General features: G+C 45.2%; 2 protein-coding genes and 1 long non-coding RNA gene across 4 annotated transcripts; all 3 read right to left on the bottom strand.

The window, feature by feature from the left end:
- Positions 1 to 1,033: 1,033 nt before the first annotated feature.
- Positions 1,034 to 2,480, bottom strand: LOC120658936 (peroxidase 7-like). Its single transcript, XM_039937048.1, has 2 exons — positions 2,087 to 2,480; positions 1,034 to 1,985 (listed from the first exon to the last, which is right to left on the bottom strand). Exons 1-2 carry the CDS (start codon positions 2,438 to 2,440, stop codon positions 1,245 to 1,247), a joined length of 1,095 nt encoding a protein of 364 aa, XP_039792982.1. The 5' UTR covers positions 2,441 to 2,480; the 3' UTR covers positions 1,034 to 1,244.
- Positions 2,481 to 2,854: 374 nt separating this feature from the next.
- LOC120661388 (protein trichome birefringence-like 13) lies at positions 2,855 to 8,766 on the bottom strand. Of its 2 annotated transcripts, none has more exons than XR_005669876.1 (6): positions 8,316 to 8,742; positions 7,398 to 7,740; positions 7,159 to 7,299; positions 6,472 to 6,592; positions 5,830 to 5,964; positions 2,855 to 3,582 (listed from the first exon to the last, which is right to left on the bottom strand). XR_005669876.1 is itself a non-coding variant. In XM_039940241.1 (6 exons), the coding sequence occupies exons 1-6, from the start codon at positions 8,695 to 8,697 to the stop codon at positions 3,325 to 3,327; spliced, it is 1,215 nt and encodes a 404-aa protein (XP_039796175.1). In that variant the 5' UTR covers positions 8,698 to 8,766; the 3' UTR covers positions 2,855 to 3,324. The 2 variants fall into 2 exon arrangements, 1 of the variants encoding a protein (XP_039796175.1); XM_039940241.1 differs by having other exon boundaries at positions 7,563 to 7,740; positions 8,316 to 8,766.
- Positions 8,767 to 17,004: 8,238 nt separating this feature from the next.
- LOC120661389 lies at positions 17,005 to 20,766 on the bottom strand. The gene is made up of 2 exons (XR_005669877.1): positions 19,271 to 20,766; positions 17,005 to 17,409 (listed from the first exon to the last, which is right to left on the bottom strand). It is a non-coding gene; the product is annotated as an uncharacterized LOC120661389 (long non-coding RNA).
- Between the last annotated feature and the right edge of the window lie 1,457 nt (positions 20,767 to 22,223).

Genomic DNA, 22,223 nt, shown 5'->3' on the forward strand with positions numbered 1-22,223 from the left:
CGTTCCAGATATATAGGCCCCTGAATACATTTTTGCGAAGAACATCATGACACACATGACACACCAAATGTGAGTTGCAATTGACAAAATATGACTGGAAACTATGAACTGCAGGTCATAGTAGTCGTCGGCATTTTGTAAGCTAGATGAGCATGGTGTAATTCTTACTGCTACTGTTAACTTTGTGCATGAACACTCTTTTAATCAAACAAAGTCAGCCCATTTCAGAAATGGAGTTATCAGGACACAGATTTACAGCTACTGACTCTACTGTACATCAAGTTGCCCTTTCGGCTGTGTGACAATTCCTGTTGTCATTTCTTTCCTAAGAGGAACCGATGATCACACTAACGGTTTCAGATGATCAATGTAACTGTCCGCACTGCAGCTAAACAGTTATTCACATCTGATTTTCTTTTTCTACCACTTGAAGGAGTGACTAAAAACACCCACTTTCTTGAGCAAGTGTCGAGGATATTTGGCACCGATGTACGTGTACGTCTACTGAATGCCCCATGGTGTCAAATAAATAATTCCATGTACCTTTTCAGTTATTCTATCGATATATTTTCTGAAACTTTCACATCTTATTTCAGGGATGCCAAAGTGTCAAGATGTCTCTCATGGCAGCAACTGTACTCCGCTCTGCTGCATGATCACCCCACCAGGCTCTTGGATTTCTGTGATTTGTGCTGATTTCTCCCTATGCAAACATTTTCAGGGTTTCACTGCAGTGACTGACATTGCTGGTGGATTTTCTTCTTGGAGGGATACTAAATTACCTATCACCCAGCGACCTGAGCTTGCCAGCAGTTATATTCCTGAAGCCCAACATCCTGTCAACGTGGCCTAGCTCAAAGATTGTACAAGTGTACATAATGTTCTTCTCGGCTTTCAAAACAACAGCACTGATGAATAAATGGAGCCTGCTGAGCAGAATATAGTAGCAAAACGTACTCCTTTCGATGTTGCATTTCACCTTTTCACCTATCTTTTAGCAGACTCTAATGCTCGTGTAGCGCATAAATGTAAATGGCAGACCTGATCAGTAATGTGTTACACAGTATATACGAGTAGGAGGTTACACAAATAACAGCAGATCAAAAGTATAACCAGAAGAAACTGAATGAGAAGAAGAAGAAGGAAAAAAACAAGAAACCAAAATGGAAACCGGCGAGCCAAGAAATTTTTCAACACGTCCGATACGCTAATCTCCTCATCCCCCACGGGCCGGGTCCGGTCGATCAGTAGTTGACGGCGGAGCACTTGCGGCGGACCTCGCCCTCGTTGCCGGTGAGCACCTGCGCCTCGCCGAGCTTGCGCATGGACTGGGCGAACTGGTGGGTGAAGATCTGGGACGGCTGGTTGGCGAAGGCCCTGACGAAGGCCCCCGTCCGGGAGTCCGGGAGCATCTTCTGGTCCGTGTCCAGCACGGCCCTCCTGCGCATCAGGTTCTTGTAGTACTGGTTGTCGAACGCCGTGGGCGTCTCGCCGTCGAGCTCCACGTACTCGCCGTCGCCGCCGGCGCCGCACTTGCGCCGCAGGAAGTCGCCGTACTGGCGCTCCAGCGTGCCGGCGCGCTTGCACAGGCCCGGCCTCACCGCGCCGCACGTCGCGCGCCCGATCGTGTGGGCGCCGGAGAGGGCGACGAGGTCGATGATGGTGAGGCCGTTGGACTCGAAGAACCTGATGAGGTCGGTGACGCTCTGGCCGCCCATGGGCACGAGGCGGTCGGCCTCGTCGGCGATGGAGTCCTTGCCGTCCCTGCGCCCGTACTTGAGCGACCAGTAGGGGACCCCGACCGCGGTGGCGGCGTCTCGGGCGGCGGCCGTGAGGATGTCGGCGCACGAGACGGTGGCGCGGCACTTGGCCTCCAGCTCCTTCTTGATCTCCTCGATCAGGTCGAAGCCGCGCAGCGTCCTGCTCGCGTACGCGTACCTCTCGCTCAGGTGGGGCACGTCGATCAGGACGGACGCGTCGGTGCCCTGCGTCGATCGCCGCCGGCGAGGAAGTGCGAACAGAATCAGCGTGGTTGCGATTGCAAAACAAGTGCAGGCGGCCAGCACGGTGGAGGCGGCGTGCGTACCCTGACGGCGAAGTCGTGGAAGAAGAGGCGGATGAGGCTGGCGGCGAGGGTGTAGTCGTCGCGGACGGCCTTCCTCACGGCCTTCTGGACGATGCCCTCCATGTCCGGGCACGACTTGCGGTAGAACCCGGCGTCGAGCCCGTCCACGGCCTTCTCGTACGCCGGCACCTGGTGACCGCCGGCGCCCTTCGGCTTCGCCGAGGCGTCGTCGCGGCCGCCGTAGCCGTTAGCCCCTGCCGGCGCGTCGCCACCACCGCCGTAGCCGTTCGCTGCCACCGAGGTGGCAAGAAGGAGGAAGAGCAACGCCGAGAGGGCGAGGAACGGGGAGACAGCCGCCGGCGGCGGCGTCCTCATCGTGCTCCGTCGATCGTCAGAGGGTGGAGCTCGATCGGGGTTGGAGCTTCTCTCCTTTACTGGTGGATCGACTTGGGGATTGCTTTGCCGAATACTTATACAGCACGTAGTACATGGGAGCACGTAGGCGAAGAGAGACCCAACGTGAGGCGCAGCACACTTCGATCGGTGATGTAGAAATGGTTTGCACGTAGGGGAGGTTGTTGGATAATTGTGATTTGTTTTGGCATTTCTCGAAAACTCAAAATTATCAACATTTGAAAAGCGTATGTGTTTGAGGAGGTCGCTGCATAGATTAGTCGGCAAGAATTTTGCAAGAGCTTCACCTGTCCGGGGATCATGCCAGCATGCTATCGCGTGAGCAATTATTGATTGTGGCAGCATCTCATAACAGAAGTCAAACGGGCATAGACACATTACAATTTCCTATTGGTTCTTGCTGATAGAGAGAACGAATGCACGGCGACATTCGCAACTTAATACAAGCTTGTTAAACTTTGCACTACTCTCCGAAACTTACAGTCAAATACCCAACAGTCCGAAGTACAAACAGGTCTTTACAGGCGAGATTGCTGTGGCCCTGTGGGGATGAAATCATCCCATATTTCAGCAAGTTTACACTTACACATGTAAAAAGTGTAAAAAAAAAGCTACTCTAGCTTTCATATATGTGCAAAATTCTTCGATATGGTTAAATCTACAAGGGCATGGTATCAGTGGAAGAATGCTCTCGCGGTCTCGCCCATGTGAACAAGCTGCAGTGAATACCAACTCGGTAATCTGTGGGGACTCTATTGTACAGATGAATGCTTCCGATTCATGCCCCGGAAAAAAATTAGGAAGAAGTTCTCTATCTCTACAGCAACATCCCAACTTTTCTTAGACTAGCTTTCAACTGCCTCAAGGTTTACTGCTAGCAAATCGTTCCATGTATCAGTTAATCCAGGCAGACACCAATGCATGCAATCGTCGTGCTTTTTCCCGCCAGTTGTTGAAGGATGAGCGTCAGCTCTGAATTCACTCATGCGAGTGATGTCCAAAACTCTGAAAGTAGACTGTTCAAGAGCCTTCATCAAGTGTTTGTTTACCAAGCGTGCTTCTACATTTGTGCCATTATTGTCCAAAGAGAAAAATTCTTCCACCTAAACAAATTCAACCGCAGTATATTACTCCAAAGAAAAAAATTATTATGGTTGGCCATTCAATGAGCATGTGAAACTGACCAAGGGTTCAGCAGAACAATGTTCCAACATAGGTTAATGAAATCCAAAAGGTGTGGATTTGCTTGTCTGACAGTTAGATCTAATTGTGGTGGAAATGCTGTCTCACAGAGTACAACAACAAAAGCTACATCATTTTCTTTTGGTTGCCATGTTAATCTTTGTTATCCTTTTATGTGAAACAGAAACTGCGCTTGAAATGGTAGTAAAAAATACACAGAGGAAACAGTGCACGGAAAAAAGCATAGCTTGCACCAATCAGATCTACAATTCCTCTTTGCCTTAACAACATAGAGGGTTCATCCAAACAGCTGCAGAACCTCACACCGTAACATGTCCAACTGGGCTTTAGCATAAATTAAATAAGCCAATCTATTAATGTGTAACATGGTTTTAGTAAACAATTGTAAGGATCACCGGGATGTCCGACCCTAGAGGGGGAGGGGGTGAATAGGGTCGCTAAACACTTTTTAACCTAGGGCTCAAACTACTTGCATAAGATAAACCTAACACGTTCTATATATGCTAGTTATGACTAAGGTTTATCTATGCTACTCTCTACTTACCCCTAAAAGACTTGCAACCTAGCCAATCCTAATCAAACTAACTAGGAAAGTAAAGGTACGCAAGATAGAGTAAATGCGGAAACGTAATGCGGTAAGTAAAGATGTAAGTGCAAGAGGGATGCAAACTCCCGAGTAGACACGGTCATGTAACGTGGTTCGGCACAAACGCCTACGTCCACGGGACACCGAGGCTCTTCCGATCACCGTCTTGCACTACGCCACCAAGGCGATGCCGGCAAGCAAAGGCAAGTGCCCCTAAGACACCGAGTCTCGTGCACCGCCACCGTCTCTCTCGGTCACCCGACCGTAATCCACTACGTAGCTTCTCCACCAAGGAGGGGGCCTCCTCTTCCCCCGCACAAAGTGTCGTTGCCACTCCATACCAAGACGGAGGGTCACACGACGGATCACAAGTTGCTTGCCGCAGCAAGACTTCTCTCAAGAGAGCTCTCGCAAGAACTAATCCCTATTACAAGCACTAAGCACTCTCACAAGTGTGCTTAAGCCTATATGATGTACAATGAAGCTCTATGGTGGTTGGAGATGTTCTTAGGTGTGTGTGGGATGTCCAGCAACTCCAGCACACTTCAAATGGCCGGGGTGAGGCGTATATATAGGCCACCAAGTCTTGTAGCCGTTGCTCCAACGGTCAGCTGAAAATCTGCGTATCACCGGAAGAACCGATGCCTCTGGCAGGGGTAGCGTCGGTTCTTCCGGTCACTCAAAAACCGAAGTAGCCGTTGAAATCCTGACAGCTGATGCAGTGACCACCGGTTGAACCGATGCTTTGTTCCGATGCATCACCGGTTCATCCGGTGCTTAAGAATCTTCTCCTGACAGCTGACGTCATTACACCGATGGTATGCACCGATGCTTCACCGGTTCAACCGGTGCTGAAGAATCTTCTCCTGGGGTCTTGACATCGTCTCTGGAACATAGGACGCCCAATGCACCGATGCCCCCTTTTTTACCCGTCGGTTCAACCGGTGCCTATAGGCTGACTTGGTTTTGATTCCCTTCTGCACCAAACTTCATAGCGCCGGTTCTTCCGACAAGCGTCGGATGCACCGATGCTTAGGCATCGGTTCTTCCGGTGCTCCTGATCCGAAGAGCTTTCAGGGCGCTGCCCTGAGACCCGCGAGGGGCGGCTCCCCCTCGACCCCCGTCCGCTAACCGGGTAGCGGAACCCCCGTAGGGGCAGCCCTTCGGGCCTTGCTATGCTTATCTTCTCTTTCTCTTTGTCATCACTTGAACCTAAAAGCCTGAGAATGGTCATCTTAACAATCATATTAGTCCAAGTGTTGTGTTGTCATTCGATCACCAAAATCACTTGAAATGGCATAAATGGTGCCATGTTCCTTACAACAATACTATCGTGCAGTTATATTATGATCTTCAATAAATCTTTTCTCATTCTCTATATTACCATTTGTTCTACGCCTACCAGGTAACACAAGAACATGGGGAACGGACGTGTTTCAGCACTCACATTATATGTCAGGATAATGTGCATGAAGTTGGAACAACAAGGCAAGGAACAGAAATCATGCAGGAAAAGACGAAAATTTGCTATTTAAGCATTTCATGTAATGAGTCTCAGTACCTCTTCTGAGGACAAGGGCTGTTTACGTTGACAAGATCCACCTTCATTCCAATCACCACCTTCAAAGTGTCGAGGAGATTGAGTGCGGAAGAATTTCAACGCATTGGGTCCCATTGCTTTGTTCACAAATGTTATCTGACAGAAATTATTTATCCAGAGCACAAGATATATAAGTAGAGTACGATTGTGATAGACAGATCGGCAGTAATTTCCTCTCTTTTCAAGATATACAAAAACCATAAAGCCATTCAGATCAATTGCACATGGTAAAGATTATTTGACGGAAAACTGACAAAAACATTTCAACTAGTTGAAAGAGAATATCAATGTCTCATGGTGTGCCCAGTGCAAATGCTCCCACACAAAGTGGGGTCTGAGGAAGGGAATTTCTAGACAGCCTTACCCTTGCAAAATTCCTTTAAAATTCTGCAAAGAGGCTGGTTCGAACCAAGGACCTCCAGGCCACACGTGGAGTCTTTACCACTGCGCCAGGTCCACCCTTCCCCAGGAAATGACAGCCAATTACATAGTAAGAGAACATCACGATTCAGTTACATATGATTTTCAGGCATGCATAACATAAATATTAGATATCAGCATGGATACTTACAGAAACATGAAGAAACAAAGCTATAGGCATACCATGTGTTGAAGAGCCAAATCCAGTCCAGCAGATGGCAGTAAAGGAGGTAAAACCGGCTTCCCTTTCTCAAAGAACAGCATTGGTGACTGTATTGGATCGAGCTTTGAGGGTGCCCACCACCTATGTATATGAAGCAAAGCAAAAATGAGACCAGTGACACAAAACATCAGCTGCATGACACTACAATCATGATAAAAGAAACTTAAAAATCAAGAGATATCTGCGGTGGTTGGTTGACCCTCACTATTACATAGCGTCAAAATTTATGTAGTATATCAAAGCATACAGAAACCAACATGTTATCTGTGGCTAAAATTCATGATGACGCAATGCTCTCTCAAAGTGAAAGATATACAGTAAGCCAAAGATTTACGAACACCACAATCTCGTCATCACTAATAGGCTCAGCCAAAAGATATTAAGAGACACCTACCAAGTCATGTAAGCAACTATCAGTAGTGACTGGTGTCTGTTAACTTGCCATCAATATAAATCATTTGCAATAACTAGTTGAGTGTGCTATGGAAAAGTTTTAAGGGGAAAAAGAACAGAACTTCAACATGACTTGTCGATCGGTCAACTAATTACATTGAGAATTTATAACATTAAACCCCTTTAATTTGGCATCAAGCAATAAAATGTTGATTTGATGCTTAGATTGTTCATGAATAATGATGTTGACATACCAATGCCCAGTGTTGAAAATTAGAACATCATGGAAGCTACATGACTCTACCCATGTTTGGTCAGGAATGTCAACGTCAACTCTGTAACCTTGCTTATACCCAAGGGATTCTAGAGGGCCTCCATTTGGACTGGCTGACCACCTGTAAAATGAGCGATATAGGTTTGATCAAAGATGATCAATTTGATGAGAAACAGTACCACTATTTATAAAAAAGTTATGAATCAGTAGGGGACCTACAATTTGTTTCGTCTCCGTTCCAAATTATAGGTTGTTTTGGCTTTTCTAGAAAAGTCAGAACGACCTACAATTTGGAAAGGAGGGAGTATATTCCAAGGCAAAATAACCATTTTTTGTGTTAACAAAAATGAAATAACACTTCTTAAATGAAATAACACTTCTTACCTACCATAGCGTACCAAAAGATTTGTCCTGTGGTATGCCACGGTGAGGTTATAGCGGAGAAAGGTGAAACCACGGTCTGCCCCTGCAGGACGCCACTTGCAAACCTCACCAGTGACTCCCCTGAGCATGCATACTAATGAGACAAACATGTTGCGATTCAACGAATCGCCCACAAATCCTGTAAAAAAGAAAGGCATCGGACAACTGTCAGCACAACAAGGCATTCCAGAGACTCCAAATACATTAGCTTGGTACAAGCAGAAAATTCGAATGCTGCCTCAGAATTTAAAAGCTTGGAAACCTTCCTTCTCCCTTAGGGCAAATGCTAATCACAAGCATGTAGCAGAACTGGAACAATGGAGCATGCCACTAGCCCACTACAAAGCAGCCATTACAACTCTAGAAGATGAATAGATCTTACACCTACACATATTAGGTTATCTGACCCTATACATGACTGACAAATGCATATCAATCTGCTCCTTTTCCGAGGCCATTTTCATCTGCAACCAGACCACCACATGGTTGAAACAAAGCAAAGTATGCAAAAGGTAGCCACATTACTCGCGTGCTGACATTCAACAGCTAAGCAGCGAGCACAATGCATCGTCGCAACAGTCTACACAGCCGACAACCCTTAGCTCCCAAATCGATTGCCTCTAAAATTACCGGCGACACCACCTTGTCACCAGCAAGTCGCATCTCAATTCTCAGGCATTTCTCAGATGTACCGAAACGGGAACGGGAGCTAACCAATATTGGTGTCCCTGTGGCGCTCCAGGAACCGGCGCGGGTCGAGCCGGGGCAGGTCGCACCCGGCCCCAGTGGGCCTCCACCGCCACCGGAGCAGGTCGCGGCCGTTGGCCTTGGCGTTGGCGATGCAGTTCCAGCCCTTGAAGATCTCCTTGCAGGTGTGGTCGTAGCGGATCGCGGGCCCCGCGGAGGCGTCGCGCACCCACTCGCCGGCGGAGTAGTCGCAGGCCTGGGAGGGCTTGCGGGGCGCGGGAAGGGGCCGAGGCGAGGGCGAGGAGGCCAGGTGGAGTAGGAGCAGAAGCAGTGGCAGCAGGAGGAGAGGGAAGAGGAGGGCGCGCCGCCGTGGACCCGAGGCCGGGCTCCTCGCCGGCGGCGGCGCCATGGGAGGAGGAGGCGTGACTCTCCGGCGAGGTGGACGAGCGAGGATGAAGCAGATCACTGGACCTACCCAATTTCTAAGAAGCGCATTGAGAGAAGCTTAGCTGGGCCAGAAGGAACAGACAGAAAAGCCCAGTATTTCACAGGTTTATGTACTGGGCCTTAGCAGGCAAGTAAATATCAGGCTGGGCAGATTCCATAAACTATGAGTGTGCCAAGCTCCAGTTTTTCTTTTTCAAACGTCAAAGCACATCTCTAGATGAATTTTCATTGTTTTCAATCGTCTGTTCATTTTCAGAAGAGATGCAGATCTGTTTTCCTCTACTACCTCCAGTTTTAAATGTTTGACGCCAGTTACTAACTGTTCGTCTTAAAATATTTGTGCAAATAGATAGGCATATAATGATGCTTAAAAGTACTTTGGATGACAAATCTAGTGGTTTTCCGGAAAAATTGATGGTGTCAATATTTGAAGATGAATGGAATATGGAGGGCTAATTTACGGTCGACTATAGGGAGAGATTCCCTACGATTGATCTTCTGACTATTTTATTTCTTGTAATTTTTTTTATCATTTTCTATTAAAAATTTTTGAATAGAAAATAGAAAAAAAGAAAAAGAAAAAAAATTGAAAGAGAAAATTGTAAAAAAATTGAAAGAAAAATAAATTTTAAAAATAAATTTTAAAAATAAATTTTAAAAATAAATTTTAAGAAAAAGTTGTAAAAGTTTTTGAAGAAATTTTTTCAGCCAAAACCAAAAGAAAAAAGGTTTGGGTGAAAAACAATTGCAACAAAATATAAAAATATACCTGCATCATCCCTAGCTGCCGAGCCTTCCCCGCCACAGCCCTCCCCACCACGCGGCGCCTTCCCGTCGGAGCCGCGCCTCCTCGCCGGTCCGTGCCACCCCACCGCCGCCACACCTAGATCCCGAGGAAAAGGAAGGAAAAGGAAAAATGAGAGGGTGAGTGGATCTATCATAATTTGTAACTATAGATTTATTATCATTGGAATGGAATATACGCCAGGTACTGGATCCGGGAGGGAGAGAGAAGAGGAAGGAAAAGGAAAATGAGAGGGTGAGTGGATCTATCATAATTTGTAACTATAGATTTACTATCATTGGAATGGAATATACGCCAGGTACTGGATAGTGGACACTGCTAAGGAGTGTCTGTTTTTCTCACCCGAAAATTCAGAGTTTACAAGTGCAACGCCTGGAACCAACGCGCCGCAGCACGCGTCGCGGGACTTTGTAGCGCGCACTGAACGGATCCCATCGCAGATGCCATTGTGGCAACACACGCATCCACATCCACCCCTGACAACCTTGGCTGACACGGAGGTGGTTGCTTCGTCGCACACTTGCACCGGCGGGCGGCGGCCAGCGGCCGGACACAGTCCCACGCCATGTACTAGAGCGCCTCTCATGAGTCACTACTAACGCCGGCGACGGATCGTATATCCATGGGAACCGGCGCGCAGACGCCGGAGCAGAAGAGAGGATTGGTCCGATTGTCCGAACTCGGAAGAGATTCATGCGGCCGCCGTCGCCGGCTGCCTAGCCTGTCGTTCGATTCTATGCCACGTACGGCTCTCCGGCCGGAGTCCGGACTCCGTAGCACACCGCGGGGTGAACCGTGGAGGGGAACGGCAAGCGATCGAGCAACGGTCCCTGCGAGTGTGGGAAGGGTCTCCGACTCCGATGCTCACCGTCGACTACCCCAAGGGTCCGGCGGCACCTCCCGGCTTCCGTTACTGCCAATCTGGCCGCACTCGGGGAACACGCTCGCTCCTCGGCACGCGCTTGTCCTGTGCCCTCGCCACGGATGAATCCGGCGGCCCCGCCTCCGTTCCTACGGGCAGATCAGGAACCGGAGCCCTCCGTCGTGGTCCTTCACGGCCCACCACCAGGCACCGGCGAGACCATGCATGCTCGCCGTGGCCGCCTCCATCCACCGAACCTCGATACGCTGTAATGGCGGCGAGTCTGCGCGCGCGCAACCAAGTGACCGTGCGCGGGCGCGGACACTCTTGCTGAGGAGCTGCCGTCTTGGGCTGTGCCGCGGCTCACCGTCGAGCGGAACGGCGCTGGGGGAGGAAGACGGACTGACGGAGAGGGTACGCACGCTATCTGACAAATCAAGGGGAAACATACGCGTCGATCTCATACGCACAGTTGGAATCCAACGGCTGTGGGAGACCCGGGAGGACGGTATTTCAATTACCGTCCACCCGGTCGGTATTCGAAACACCGTCCTCCCTGGGCTCGCGCGTGCCGCGCAGCACGGCGGCGTCCTCGACGACGAGCAGCGCCGCCCTGCGTCCTGACGTCCGCCGGGATGCCCGGCGGCTGCGGCTGGATATCCCCCAAGCTTTCCAGTTCGCCTCCTCGTGGAGGAGCCGGAGCCGCCGACCACCCGGCCCCAACGCCGCGCTCCTCCCCTGCATGAGCATGACCATGCTCGCCAGTCGCCGCGCCGTCTTTGTTCCCCGTCGAGGCTGCCCGCTGCCGCGTTTCCGAGGATGCCGGTTGCTCTAGTGCAATCCAATCCAGGCGGCAGTCATCTTGTCTTCTCGAGTCGAGATTCGAGAAGTGAGAGTGCCTGGCGGCGGCGGCGCGGGGTGCGCTCTGGCGTCGCCGCATGCGAGTTGCCTCTGCACCATGATGCATTTTGTGTCCTAGCCAGACGAATCGCTGCCTTTGGCTACGATAAATTCTCTTCTTCTTCGATGTCAGCCGTGCTGACTAGCTGGACCTGCACCCTCCTGCTCATCTCCGGCAAGAGATGCAATTGTTCACGAACCGCGTCTGCAACGCCCGTACCGGCCACGGTCGACCGCTCCAGGTGCATCAACTGAGACTCAGGAGTACAGGACTCCCTGCATCCATTCGCGCTGAAGACTGGTGGCCAGCAGTTACTGCAGTATCAATTGATGCTTCAAACCTGCAGTGGTCGGAGATGCTGTGTCAGTGTTCAGGCTTTCTTTCTGAGACCTCACACGTTACGATGAAGAGTTGAAGACGACGAGCTGCTGCATTGCTGGATCGCCCGTCCGTCCTGTCCCCTGCCGTCGACCGTCGTTGTCTCATGCTGCGTTGGGTCCTGCGTCCGCACGCCGCGTTTCTTTGATTCTTTCAGTGGAGCTGGAGCCGTCCTATACCTGAACTTCGAACACCAAACAGTATTCGATCTACTCTTATCTAACCATCGATGACTTTGCTGACTGACACCAGACGCAGATACAAGTTATCAGCAGAGACCATATGCACCCAAACGTTTTGGTTTCGGTGTGGGCTGCATGCATCTGGAGGTTGAATTCTCGGCCGCGTAGGCCACGGCAACAGACAAATGATCCACATGTAAAGCGCACAGCCGCAGCGCGAGTTTGTTCCGTCTGTGGTTTTCAGCCCCAGCTCACATGTCTGACTTCGCACCTTGTTTATGTAGGCAGTCAGAGTTCTGAAGATGCTCGTGCACACCTGTTCAGCGGTCAAGCGATGCCGATCAATGCAAGATCGAGCTGACTGGAACAATAATCTCCGTAACGGATTTACAACCTGGTGGCGTTCGCACTTGTACTCTCAGCTTCCTCATCTGAATTTGCTCTGACAAGTGACAATCTTCTGAAGGGCCGGCGTCTGTGGAACGAGCGTTTCAGCTATCTGCTACTGCAGTTCATACGATGATGCCAAGACGTCAAAGCTCTTCATCTGAACATTCAAAACTCGCTCATTAGGGTACTCTGTGCCGGCATGTATTCTGATTCCTGAATGATACAGCTCCTGTTCTTGCCACATCAAAAGCTAGCGCAAAGGACAAAAATCCACCAAGGCAGATCGCGGACCTGATCGACGGCATGCTACTTTTTCTGTTCAACTCCGATATCTTAAAAATACTGACACGTCCTAATCGTTTTGTATTCCAAAATCCTGCAGTTCATACGACCCAAAGTCACGGCTGCCACTGTCCAGATCAAGATGAAAATCACGTAACAGGTTTTCAACCTTTTTGATGTCGCTGCCTCTGTCCTGTATCCATCCTAGTATCCTACATGCATGATGCCTATTGCATCCCTTTTGTTTGGGTGATGCACACATGCACGGTACATATTCTTTTCCCATCTGTCCAAGAACATGTCGATATACTACAAGAAGGGTTTGCATTTTTTGTAGGAAATCTGTCAGCCTCGCCTACTTCGATCGACAATGTCATTGTTCAGTTTGGCCGTGGATTTGTGCATTGTTTGCAAGAAAGACTTTTTTATCTCTCTGTTTTTTTTTTGAAAATATCAGGTGAAGAAACAGTGCGTTAGAATGTCAGCATGAGCTGCTTGTTGGATCATCATCGATCTACAGTGTTTGGCATCTCCAGTACGTCCTGTCGATTTCCTGTTACTAGTTTAAGGTATCATATCCTCGAGAGCCTTTTTGTCCAACACGGCATTGTTCCAAAATTCTCTAGTCTGTTCAGATTTCTTCATCCGGCAATGTGCGGCCACTGTTGTATACTTGTATCACCAAGGCTTGGACAGCACAGCACGTCAGCACCTACTCATGCTGCTGCTTCTGATATGCGCAACAGTAACCATACGACAGCAATGAGTTATGGCTTTGCTAGCTCCAGAGTCCAGAATATGTGTGGCATGGCTTAACTTTAAGCCATTTCGACTGACTACGGGAAATCGTCTGAAATTCTGAATATTCCAGCACTCTATTTTTTTTTAAAAAAAAGAACAAAGAAGGAAACTAAACGGATAATTCCTATTCCTGAAAAGGAAATGAAGTAGAGATTCTGAAAGCCTGAAAGTGGCCGTGATTATGCCATCCTTGTCAGGGCGCTGTTGAATCCATGCAACAACACCCTGATGATCCTTGCAACAGTAAGATCCTTGCGTCGATGAGTCGATCCACAGGTTAATTTTCTGTTCACGCATCCATCGCGTCAATCCAAGTATTGCATCATCAATCTGCTCCGAATTCAAAACAGAGAGCTAGAAAGTTAGAACCACCTGTGTTGGATCATGCTGAAGCTTTGGGGGTCGAATAGCTGCCTTTTTTGCTGATAGGTAAAAAGCAGTTAGGATCAATCAGCCGGTTGGTGACTGGCCATCATCAGGCATTTATGGGCCTCAAGCCTGATTCATGCATGTGCTTTGTTATCTCTGCACTGATGATCGACTGATTGAGTGTTTGTACTTCAACGGCAAAGCTTTTTCTCGCCAATAATCAAGTTGGTAACGAGCACAAGAATATATCATACGCTGCCCATATGCATGTGTTTTTCAGATTGCTTCTACAGTGAATCATATCTAGCAAAGGTTGAAGCGCTGCAGAGATACAGGTATCATTCATATTATGTGAGATATTCTTTTCACTTTTCAGGTGTACAGTGTACTAGCATGTAACATTATTGCAGATTCGTTTCTATACAAACAGAACACACTCAACTTTTTTTTTTGAGAAAAAGAACACACTCAACTGGACCGGCTTTCTTGCGGATTTCAAGTGTTGCAGGTTAGCACACAACCAGCCCAATAGCTTCAGCCCACAGGCTTCTTCCTTGCACGCCATTTTGCTGCCTCAGAAAGTTCCACTATTTTACACTATGATGGCATTGACCTATGTCTCAAGAGCAAGTGTCATCAGTCATCGTCCATCCAGGCTACACATAAACGTATCAGGTTCAGACTCGTTGAGGTGTCACGCATCCGTGATGGATATGTTGTGATCCTTCTTGTTTTTGTATGCTATACAGTATGATGATGTTAGGTTTGACTAAAGTGTCAGACACTAGGACACTAAACAAGTATCTTCAGCAAGGAAAAACACTGCAGTTTGGAGAGTGACATTAGACTAGGGGTCAGCACAAAAGGGCCGCAAAGATGCTACTAGCTCAATTATCATCAGCAAGTACGCAATGGTCTAGCTAGATCATTATTATAGTAAGCTGCTGGTGAGAGAGAGAAGGAATAGGATTAGCTTGCAGAACTGGAGCTTCGTCCACAAGTAATGTAATCACAGAAGAAAAATATTGAGTGGGGATAGAAATGTCCAGTGCCGACGACTAATTCCTCTGCATCTCCAAATCCTCATTACTGTTTAGAAATGCTACATGGGAATAATTCGGATGAGTGTGGGCAGGTTTAGAAGCACTATGATTCGCCTCAAATCTAAACTAGGAGGACAGAATGCCGGTAGGTACGCTAGTGATTTCTAAATAATACTTGACCTGGAGAAGTGACCTAACCCGCTTTAGGTTAAAAGGGTTTCATTTTGTTTTTAAACTATTTGGCGTGATTTTGTTGCTCCAATAATATGTGGCAGGGCAACCTTAAGGACATTTGGAACATGAGTTCTTTTACAATCTTACTATTACTAATTGGAGGCTCCGAAGGAGCCTCCACAAGAAGCCACCTAGGATCCTAGGTGGATATTCTGAAAAAAAGAGAAATCCTATAAATTCTCACAAAAATCAGAAACATCCAACCATCAATCCAACAACTCTAATTATAATAATCATCGGATCTATTATTTTCTATTAAATTATCCACCTTTGCCATTATGAAAATAGACTAAAGTAACCCCTAAACATGTATCTAAATTACCCAACTTTGCCATTATAATAAAATTCTAAAGTAACCCCCTAATGTTTTGTGTAAATTACCCACCTATGCCATTATAAAAATAAGACAAATGCTCCCCTAAATTTGCATATAAATTATCCAATTATATCATTATTATTAAAAGTTAAATTACTCATAAATTTGAATTTAAATTATACAATTATAACATATATTAAAGTGCACAAAATTTAAAATTCTAAATTACTATTTCTACATAATTAATATATTATTAATATTATTATTTATATAAAAATACTACCCATGATATATGTCATCATATATTCATGTATGATGGAAGAGATAAGAATACCAATTCACAAACAAATAGTTCAACTAAATATATATTAAATACATATGGAGGTGTGATGCAAAATAAATTTATTGTATCTACATAATGATAAATATATATTTTAGAGTATGTGTTAGAATATTTAATAGATGAAAGGAAACATATGAGTGCAAATCAATCTCTTCGTGCAAACCGTGCAAACTTCAATCTGAGCCACCGGATCAACATCCAATAGGAGGCGCAGAGGGAGTGGAATGGGAGATTTGTAAAAGTGTGATTACCCAATCCAAGGGCGGGCGGTTAATTATAAAATTATCCAATCCCCACATGTCCCTTGGATGTTAATCTGGTGGCCCAGATTGGAGTTTACACAGTTTGCTTGGTCTGCACCTGATATGTTCCCTAGATGAAAAGGGCGTGAGATAAATCATTATAATTATTGACATCATTCTTATATTAATTCTAATTAGCCCGTACGGGAGCACGGGTTGATAGACTAGTGATTATAAAGTATCAATGGGTACTTTCAGGTACTTTTACCTTGAATTCTTTTCTAGCCGTGGATCTATGGAAATTATTTATCAAAAATTAAATTAAATTAGTATTTGATCCCACTTTTTGATACTTGATCCTACATTTTGGAAGTACCAGGTACTTCATCCTAGGTACTTCCTACCTCCACCACCGTAGAATTTTAACAGATGAACGGCTCCTATTTTTTTCAATCATTGTAAAATTTCTCACCCTACATATGAATTCTCCCAGTCTTTATGATAAATAAAATGACTACTTTCTGTGGGGCGCAAGAAATGTTTTTTGTAGCAGCTTAGAGAAACATAAATTCATATGTACTTTGGCGCAATTTCTCATAAATTCAAGTACATGGAGCACGGCTATGATATTGAAATGGTAACATAATTATCAGTCTTCATATGTACTTTAAGTTTCATCACACATTATTTGAAAATTCATTGTCAAGCCTTTTGCTCAATATAAAATTTAATCATTTTCTCCTTTGATAGTTTGTTTTGAAATAAATATAGTGATATGTATTAGTCTCCATGTCAACCCTTCTCGAATTGCAATGATACGCCATGCCTTGGAGATTTCGTTGGGTTTTTCGTGCATGATTTCTTTCACTAACATTTTGAGCCTACGTAGGATTTGTGAGTTTTTGATTTTTCACTGTAGTACTGCCATTGTATACAAATTCTACAGAAAGGCAGCCATGTGATTATTTTATTGTGCACCCAACTGCAGAAGACTTTATAAGAACTAGAACATCCGGCGCGCGATGCGCGCCCTACAGTTTCAACAATCAAATGCTAGTAACCATAAGCTAATAAAAAGTGACAATCAAATTATATATATCTTAATATGAAAGTAATATATCTAGGAGGAAGCACATCTTCAACATATTAATATAGGTATCTATCCAGCATTTGAATCATAAATATTACGGCACATCTGTGCACCAAACTATCTTAGCCATTAGGTGTCTGTCCGGCATCAGAATAATGAATATTAGAAGACATCCGAGCACCAAGCTCCCCTATGCACTGTGTGTTTGTCCGGCATCTCAATCATGGACATCACATCGCATCCGATCACCATGTCTACATCCAAGCACAAATTTATCCTATCATCAGGATATGAGTTTGCGAGATGAGGTCCATGCAGACTCCAAATCCTAAGCATCGGACCCTTCTTGCCGGAGACAAAGGGTACACAAAAGCCAGCCACAACTGGTAGAGACAAAATCAACATGAGCTTCACTGCTCATGCATCCCTGCTTGGACTACAAAAGGATAATAAATTAATGTCTAACATGTGTCATGGAGATGTAACTGCAATTTCTAAATGATCTGCTACTTGAATGGTTTCTAAAAACAGGCAGGTAGGTTGCTAATTAAAAAAGATCAACAAAATAGAACTGGAGTCATGTGCTTGTTTTGATTTTATTTCTCATAAAATGTCACATTATGCTTAATTGCTTAGTTAACAAAAGCATTATTCTGATTATGGTATGACCTAATTAAGCATGCAGCTCGAATGATTTTACCCCTTAAAAGCTAGATTGTATGCCACATTAGGCGCGCAATGCGCGCCCTACCATCTAGGCGGACGAATGGAGGCATACAGAGCACATATCTTAGCATGTAACATATCTTAGTTGATGAATACTATTGCCGATAGCATTATGCTAGGTATCTCAAACTTGAAACTAACCTGTACTCATTCCGATCATATCCCTAACAAACCCATCCGGGCACACCAGCTTGAGCGAATACAAAGAAGTATTGCGGGTAGCTAAAATTCATGGCATCTCGAAGCATGCGCTGACAGGGAGATTGGAGGACCTTTGCCATTGAAATTTGAGCCCACAAGGAAGTTATCTCTACAGTATAGCATCCCTCACTGAAGAAGACTCTAAAAAATATGCAAAACAGAGATTAACTAAATAGAAATGAATAATCAACTGCATTGGCAAACGGCACATGAAGATACATGGTCAATAACCGATGAAATATTCACTCCGACAGTGCGCTATCATATATTATTTAAAATGTAGACAAGAAAATTTTATATTCTGACAGAAGTTTCAAACTACTCTCAAATATATTGAATAAACTGATAACCGAAAAGCCCTTGAGGAACAGAAGAAAACTTGATTGCTTTTAGTCATCATCTCTTGCAAATAGATTTTATCTTTCATGCTTAAGTTATTGCAGCTTAATCAGTAAACAAGACCTAGCTCTATCAAAACCTTAAGTAGTACCGCTCCTAGGATCCAACAAAGAGGGAAACAATTTGCTTGATCTCAATCTAAAACAGGAAAACAAAGCGTTGTGTAAGCATGAGATGACATCATAAACAAACATCATATCTATCATGTTCAGAATTGTACATATGCAAGCAACGGTACTCAACCCCATCCTTTCCCTTCACACCCATGCTTCTCAGGAATCAAAACTGAACATTCCACATCAATCATCAATATGAAATAATAGAGAGCTGAAAACCAAAAAAAATCAAATTTCCTAAGAACAACCATGACCATGGAATCACATTTGCTCAAAATATTATTATTTTTTTAAACACTCTGTCCGACTTGATGTTACAAACAGTAGATGTACATGTAGCAACTTTGACGGGTTGGGGGGGAAGCATACAACTTCATCTAGCTAGCTGCAAGCTAAGTTTTAGGGAAACGACAAGAAGCCTGATCATCCGGTAGTTCTTGTTCTTGATTTAGTAACCATATAAATTAGGAAATGAATAGAATTTTAGGTTCTATTTTTCTCTAGTTTGTTCATTCATGCAGGACCAGACATAGTACATCTCTTTTAAAAGAGTATCCAGATTTTAGAAACAACTTTCAGCTAACCTGAAAGAGAAACCATAAACTGTATTTATGAAATGGCAACCCAAGGCCCTTCCATAAATCAAGAAGGATCTTTCAGCAACTACTTCAAATTTACTATTAAACTGTAAACACAGTTTACTGGTTTCATTGAACTACAAACAAGAGAATTTAAATAATGTTGTAGCTTATCAATATAATCAACATGTAGGACATGATACTTTGAAGGAGAAATTTCTGAGTATATAATGCTGAGATCCAGTATTCAATGGCATACGTACAAATAGAAACACACCAATAAGAGTTTCTTCCCACTGTAGGCATATGTAATGAGCTTCCGGAACCAAATGGACAGAACATGATCACCTTAATCTGCTGCATACAAATACATTGATCATAGTAAATTTGTCATCAACATGTAAAGGCACAAAAAAAATTGTTCAATTCTAGACCACATAAAACTTGGAGCCCCGGTGTACATTAACAAAACTCATTCGATAGAGTAATTGTCTCCAGGCAAACTAACATTAAAATTATCATTTTAGTGAGGTCAACCTCTTTCTTGTGTACTGTTTTTTTCCTGTGCACCAATGTGAATGGCAAAAGATTAAGAAGTCACCAATTGAACATATACAATTGCTCATCTGATGGCTTTCAACCGGATGAACTTATACAATATTTAATTTTTAAGAACAGGAATTCTCACAATATATCCATGTGGTGCATGAACATTCTTTAATTTAAATGTTCCATTAGCATAGCATGAGTGTGCATCATTCTCAAGTTGTTTTGCAATTACCTGAGGAGTTAAAGATACATGTCTCAACAAATGTCTGATCAACGTCTGAAATAGTTTAGGCAATTAAAAAAAGCAGCAAAGACACCTAAAAGAGCAAGACATTTAGAAAGAAAGATGCATGGTCATCGGTAACTGTAAATCCCATTTAATTTATCAGCCAGAAGAGAACATGATTCCAAAACAGATTGTCTATTAATTTATTTGGTAAAAATAAAATTGCATTGCCGCTCCAGTTTTCACATCTAATTTAACAAAATTTATAGCATGCTTAAGAACAAAGCAGACCAAGAGAATCTTGCTATCTGGTCCACCAGAGTGGCTACAGGAGACAATAGTACCCTGCAAGGCACAACACCTGAAATTTTTAGCAACCCAACAAAGGTCATGTGGTCTATTCGCTGGACCTAGAGTTCGAATTAGCAAAAATCAGTATTCCTTAGAATGGAGTGTGGCTGAAAGGATAGGTAAATAAACTGTAACATGGCAGCAGAATTGCTTGCCTAGGATCTTTTACCAACCAAATAAAAAATACAGATTTGAAGCCAAAGGAGCAAACAAAATTATTTGAATTGAATTCATCATTTGCAATGCCGAAAAATATAGAGTTGCGCTCGCCCTTCAAACTGTTCCATAATGACTGATATCATCATTTTTCAGAATGAGTAGCTTTGTCTACTTTGTCCACACATCGATGTCTAGCTTGAGTACAAATACTACAAAAAGATAAATGGAAATGCAGTACCTAAAAACCCAAATATAGAACGCTAAGACTATTGACCATTAAAGTGCAAACACAGTGAAGGAAAGGGGAACTTGATCCAAGATGGAGGGGCTAAATGATACCCCACATACTATATAGAAAGAAGAAAGTAATAGGCAAGCAACCTGTCCATCAAAGAAAATGCAGGCCTAAATAAGTAGCCACCCAAAGATATATCCAAGTTACCTTTTTTTTTTACTAAGATACATCTGAAAACGAAGACAGGAAACAAGAGTACCTGTTCCTAGCACAATCAGTTTGGCATATACAAGGTCAGAGCTTCAATTTTCTACAACAAATTAACGCCTAAATCCAAGATCGATAAGCAGTCTACATCCACAATGAGGAATTTTTCAGATCTATAATTTTTTCAGGAAGAGAATGAATCCAATCAAAATGAAATCCCCCCTTCCTGCTGCAAGGAAAGAGGGAGGGAGGGATGGACATTTTAGATCAAAATAACTTGCCTGAGTAGAGGATGAATTAAATGAGGAGAAATCTCCTTCCTGTCGCAACAGAGAGAGAGAGAGAGATTATAGGTCATGGCGTTGGTACCCAAGGGGAAGGAGGGAGGAAAGGAAGGCCCGGACGTACCTTGGCCTTGCTTTCACCGGCGATGCCTCGACGCAGATCTGGAGTCGGAGGCGCTCCTGGAGTGGCGGGTGTCGGAGGCACAGGGCCCACTTGGCCACTGCTCGCTGCGAGCCTTCGCGTGGACGAACGCAGAAGAGGTCTTCGCATGGAGCAATGCATAACAGTTCGTCGCGCCGCCTCTCGTGCATGTTCCCCTTGGCGTGGGCGGCGCAGCCGCACTAGGCCCTCCAGATCCATGCTGGCCCGTGCCGCACAGAGGGGTAAAGGGAGGAACCCCACCGGCAAGGAGGCACTGGATCCACGCCGACCCGTGCTGCGCGGAGGGGTGAGGGGCGCCGCGAGGAAGAAGGCACCGAGAGAGAGAGGAGGCGCCGTCGGGTGCAGAGAGAGAGGAGGCGGCGGGGAGAGGCGACGAAGGCAGGCGGGGATGGAGACGGGGAGGGGAGGCGGCGGCAGGGAGCAGGAGAGGAGGGAGGGAGAGAGTGGACAGCGGGCGGGAGGAGGGATAGGGGGTTAGGGTTCGGGTGCGGCGGGAGGGGGTAAATGAAAAATGTTTGGGTGGTTTCGCAAAAATAGTAGAATTCTTGATTTTTTTTCTTCGTATAGAAATAAATATTGTTATGAGTACCTGTATGCAAAAAATTACAAACATGTTTACTGTACAATCCGAACGACCTAGGCTCTATTGTCATTCTCAGAAAATAGGAGGGCTTTTTTGCAAAATAGCCGAACCACAGGCGCGCCACGCGTCCTGTTTTTCCCGTGTGATGCGGAGAGCGAAGCGCAGGGGAGTGGACTTTAACCATTCTGATTTCACATTGGTTGGTTTGCCGCGATGCCGATATGTTCTATGAGACTATGACGTTGAGGTACAAAACAACAAGAGTCAGAAGACGTGCACCCTCCTGATAATTGGCAACCTACTGTTGCTACTTGTACACGGATACACAACAAAACCCAAAGTGGATTTTGCTTTTACATGCATCAGTGACGTGATGACTAGAGTAGGGATCGCAAAACTACAGCTACAGGCACCACGGGCCACATGCGAGTTGCGACACAGGTGCTTTCTGAAAAGTAAAACAATTTTAAATT

This window comes from Panicum virgatum, chromosome 2N, assembly GCF_016808335.1.
Source record: "Panicum virgatum strain AP13 chromosome 2N, P.virgatum_v5, whole genome shotgun sequence".
NCBI classification, from domain to species: domain Eukaryota; kingdom Viridiplantae; phylum Streptophyta; class Magnoliopsida; order Poales; family Poaceae; genus Panicum; species Panicum virgatum.